This window comes from Cucumis sativus, chromosome 6, assembly GCF_000004075.3.
Source record: "Cucumis sativus cultivar 9930 chromosome 6, Cucumber_9930_V3, whole genome shotgun sequence".
Taxonomy (NCBI): domain Eukaryota; kingdom Viridiplantae; phylum Streptophyta; class Magnoliopsida; order Cucurbitales; family Cucurbitaceae; genus Cucumis; species Cucumis sativus.
The window spans coordinates 2329014-2333468 of NC_026660.2; the positions used below are offsets into that span (position 1 = coordinate 2329014).

At 35.8% G+C, this 4455-nt stretch overlaps 1 protein-coding gene across 1 annotated transcript; it reads right to left on the reverse strand.

Moving 5' to 3' along the window:
- Positions 1-1568: 1568 nt before the first annotated feature.
- On the reverse strand, positions 1569-4455 carry LOC101206602 (protein TRIGALACTOSYLDIACYLGLYCEROL 1, chloroplastic). The gene is made up of 4 exons (XM_031887768.1): positions 4280-4455; positions 3441-3453; positions 3256-3314; positions 1569-3172 (listed from the first exon to the last, which is right to left on the reverse strand). Exons 3-4 carry the CDS (start codon positions 3300-3302, stop codon positions 2164-2166), a joined length of 1056 nt encoding a protein of 351 aa, XP_031743628.1. The 5' UTR covers positions 3303-3314; positions 3441-3453; positions 4280-4455; the 3' UTR covers positions 1569-2163.

The window sequence follows — 4455 nt, forward strand, 5'->3', positions numbered from 1 at the left end:
TCTGCCTAACTGTTAACTTGGTTTTATTGTTCAAGAAGATCTTCCTTAGGTGTGAACAACAAGTCAAGTTTGCAGGGAAAAGAAGTTTGCATTACGAATTTTGATGACAAGTGACATATGTAAAATAAAAAAATACATAACAAAACTAAATTAGAAATTTGTTTGTCTATAATTCGAGCCAATCTCAATCGAGAATAACATGAATTAACAATGAAACTCGGACAACATTGCACTAGGATGCCACGAGATAAGGGTTTTATATGCATTCTGTGATGTATCTCGACCCTACAAAATGCATATGAACTGCAACAAATCTTGGACAATTTAATCAATTTTAGCCGAGATTCTTCATCTACACGAGCTTAGATTGATCAATTTGTCGAGATTCATCAAACAAAAACACTTGAATTAACTTAAAATCTAGTTTTATATCCAACTACAATAGAAAACCAACTACATATTTTTCTATCTGCCTCAAATTTCACAAAAAACCATTATAACAGACTTAAAATCCAGCCCTAAACTATGAAATCACTCAAAGTAAATTACCTTCACATATTTAAGCTTGAGAATGACTTATTGAAATTTGGACGCAAAAAAATCAGTCAAATCTCTTCAATTTTGGGAGCAAACATGTTTTATCTCGGTCAGAATGAACATAGAGTTTAGGGTTTACAAGTATCAAACAATCAGGCTTCCAGGATATTTTGGTCGAGTTCGACCCAAAATCTTAGTTCCAAGTTCAATCGAGATGATCAGAGAAATGATGTTGAAACAAATTTTTAAAATTTGAAAAGAATCTCAATGTGCAGGTCGGCTGAAATTAAGTGAAAAAACAAATTTACGAGTTTTTTTTTAAGTGTGCTACTTTTAAAATGTAAAGCCAAAAGTGTGATAGTTTTTCTAATTTCTCCAAAAAAATTCAACTCTAGTAATCGAGAAAGATGTAAATTATTGAAAAAAAAAAAAAAGAATCTGATTGAAAATGTCTTGTCTGATACACCAGCAAGAAGCAATAAGCCAAGTGGTGACTTAAATTTAAAAATTCCAACCACAAACTCCATATGGAAACTCCAATAGTCATAAACTATATTTTTCTTAGAATTCAAGGATATAGTTCCTTGACCCAAGGAACAAATAAAATAGGCCATTATTACCCCGTGTTTTTAACAATCAATCTCCTACTCTGTTTGGTACGCATGCGAAATTTGGAACTCATTTTAAAGCCTAAATCTAAGCCAAATTGATCAGTAAGTAGCGAAAGGATTCCTTATCTTTTTACGGAAAAACAGAGTGAGGCTACTAAAATTTGAGTGAGCCAAAGTCAAGGACCCTTCTCTGTTACATAATAAACCTCTGCATTATTTTCTCTTTTGTAAGAAACGAAAGCATCACTAATTGATCTAGAACTAAAAGATTAGAACTAAAAGCTTAAGCTGATGAGTGAAAACAAACTTAATATAATATCTAACACTCACCCTCACTTTGTGTACTCAATCCAACCAATGAAAATCAATTTCAATTGAAGAAAATAAATAACAGTATAGGAACTTGAACACAAGACCATCTGAACCATATGCTCTGAAGTCATTTTCATTATGAAAGAGAAAAATAACTGACTCAAGTCCTTTATGTACAAGAACTTGGAACGAGTCACTGATGTACAACAAACTGCAACTGAACAGATTTACAACAATTATTTATTGCAATCAAAGCCATTCATTTTGAGTTATGAATGTAAAGAAACCAAGGGAGGCTCATTCATGTGTTGAAAATTTCGAATCTAACTCGTTTTAAATTATAAAAGCTAATGGTAACCAAAAGTGTGCTCTTTTAGTGACCTTCCATCTAGGGGTAGAATCAAAATTTGGTAAAAGCTCTACTAACAAAACATGTGCTAGAGATTTTACTAATCACAAATGGAATAAAATGTGAACCGTTCAAATCCTGCGTAAAAAAGGCACCTTCTTCACTAGTCAATCAGAGAAGACAAGCCAGAATGTTCTTGCTTCAACCTAAAAGTAATGAAACTAAAACTCACATATGCCTCCAATGGCTTCCCATTAGTTAAAACTTCTTGGAGTCGTGTTTGTTGTAAACAGCAGATTCTGATATGCTCTTTTCCCCAACTGAAACTTTTTTATGTATGTGGGCTCAATGAATTTACATACAGTTCTTTAGGGAATCTCCAGCTCCCTGGAAGAAGAAACAAGAAAGTGTGAAATCAGCAATAAATATGCCAACAAGAGAGATGACAACGGCTGATGTTGTGGACTCCCCGACCCCCTTAGCACCCCCTGAAGTAGTAATACCCCAAGCGCAGCTTACAATTGATATAATAGCACCGAAAACCTGCGATTTGATCATTGCACTGATAATATCCCAAGATTTTAGAGCTCTCATAGCTGAGTCAAGGATAATGTTGATGCTAACACCATAAACACTGTCAGCCAAAAGGGCACTTGATGCCATCCCAACTGTGAAACACATTAAAGTTAGAATTGGAAGAGCAATGCAGGAGGCTATAACTCTTGGAGTGACGAGATAATCAACAGGGTTCGAACCCAAGACTCTTAACGTGTCTGTTTGTTCAGACACCTGCATTGTTCCTAATTCTGCAGCATATGAACTTCCAATTCTCCCGGCAACCACAATCGATGTAATGACAGGACTTAGCTCCCTTGAGAATGCCAGAGCTAATACACCACCAACAGACCTGTTTAATCCTAATCTAGTAAATTCTCTAACAAACTGGATAGTAAATGCCATGCCAACAAATGCAGATGTTAGAAGGCAAACCCCTACAGATCTTGGCCCTACTCTCTCTAGCTGTTGGAGAGTATTTTTCCAATGGACTTTACCCTTTAAAGTCCTCATAATCACCTGCCCAGTTAGAAAAAGAACTGATAGCCCCCTCCATAGGTATTTTGGAGGTGACCATTTATTCCACAACTCTCCTGCTATAGAATCAAGCACCGGATTCGAATTGATGTCTTCTGACATAGAGGCAGATGGGTCCCCATCTTCAGCATTTGGGATTGCATGCAATCTGTTTTTGCATAGAGACATAGCGAATTTATGCATCTGAGGTTCCAGCAATACAAGCTTAACAAAGTTTCTTGAATGCAAGTTTTGTACATTCCTCCATCCATCTTGTCTCTTAGAGATGCTTCTGCACTTCAGATTAAAATATCAATTTACAGCCTAAACTTAACAATGAAAAGTTTTGTGCACAAGGGAGCAGGAGAAAGAGACCTTACTGAGAAGTAAACAAGTGGATGGGGTTGACAAGCTATTTGCATAGTGTGTTCCTGCTGTGGAACAGATGGTTCAGTTTCTTGGATTCAGGTTGAAAATCGGGGCACTAGAACGAATGGAGATTCCAAATTAATGTCATAAACATTTCTTGAACTCAAACTTATAGAAGTCAGAACAATTACATGGAATAGAGTCCTGAAAGATGGCATCACCAGAATCATTCGAGTTAAAGAGACGTGATGCTATTTAGCTCTGAAGATGCAGTATTTATCACATTACAAAATTCACTCTGAATACAAAATGTCGTCACATTAAAAGGCATCATATTAACACATTAATATAACAATCGAAAATTTCAAGCAAGGAACAAGATAGAAATGATTGGGTAGCACCACCGGAAAAGAAATGCATTTGAAAAAAAAAAAAAGTAGAAAAGGAAATACTGATCACAAAATCATTTTCAAGTATCCCACATGCAGATAACGGCAGAAAATTCTTTCCAGAAGGCATATCATAATAGTCAATGCAGAAATAAATAAACAATTTAACTTCACTAGTGAAAGAAATCAAATACAAAATTCTTCCTTGGAAAATAATTTCAAAAAGGGGAAGCCTAATTCCACCAACATTCAGGGGGGAAAGACTCCAAAAACAACAGAAGAACAGGCATTCTCATCATTACATAACCATGCCACAAAAATTAAAGTATCTCGAAGGACACACAATCCTCATCCTCCCAATGCAAAGAACTGAGAATTGAAGCCCCAAAACCACCAAAAGCATTATTGAAGAGTTTATTAGTTCAGTATAGCAGACATAGAACACTCCTTACTCCTTTTTTTTTTTTTTTTTTTTACAAAGTGAAACAAAATTTGAAGGAAATCAGAAAGGCATGGCGATTGGAATCAGAAGATTACAAACAAAGAACATAAATCAAATTTCATATCGCAATGGGAGGGGCAAGGGCAACAGGATGAGGGGAAATTACAAATCAGATATTAGGTTTAGAAGAGAAATTGACCTCGGCAGCTCAGATTTTGTTAAATCGCATACCTCTTTGACCCGTTTTCGAATGAAACAAAGAATAAAACCAAGCCTTTGTTCGCTGTGGATCAATTCTTCTGTGACGAAGAAGACCCACCAAAACGAAGGGAAATTTTGAAAAAGGAAGGAATCGAGAGAGAGACGAAGGCTGAC

Coding starts and splice junctions, on each gene's coding strand:
- LOC101206602 (XM_031887768.1), bottom strand. CDS start 3,302: ATGCAAATAGCTTGTCAACCCCATCCACTTGTTTACTTCTCAGTAAG. Junction 3,173..3,255: donor CTTGTTTACTTCTCAGTAAG/GTCTCTTTCTCC, acceptor TCTGAAGTGCAG/AAGCATCTCTAAGAGACAAG.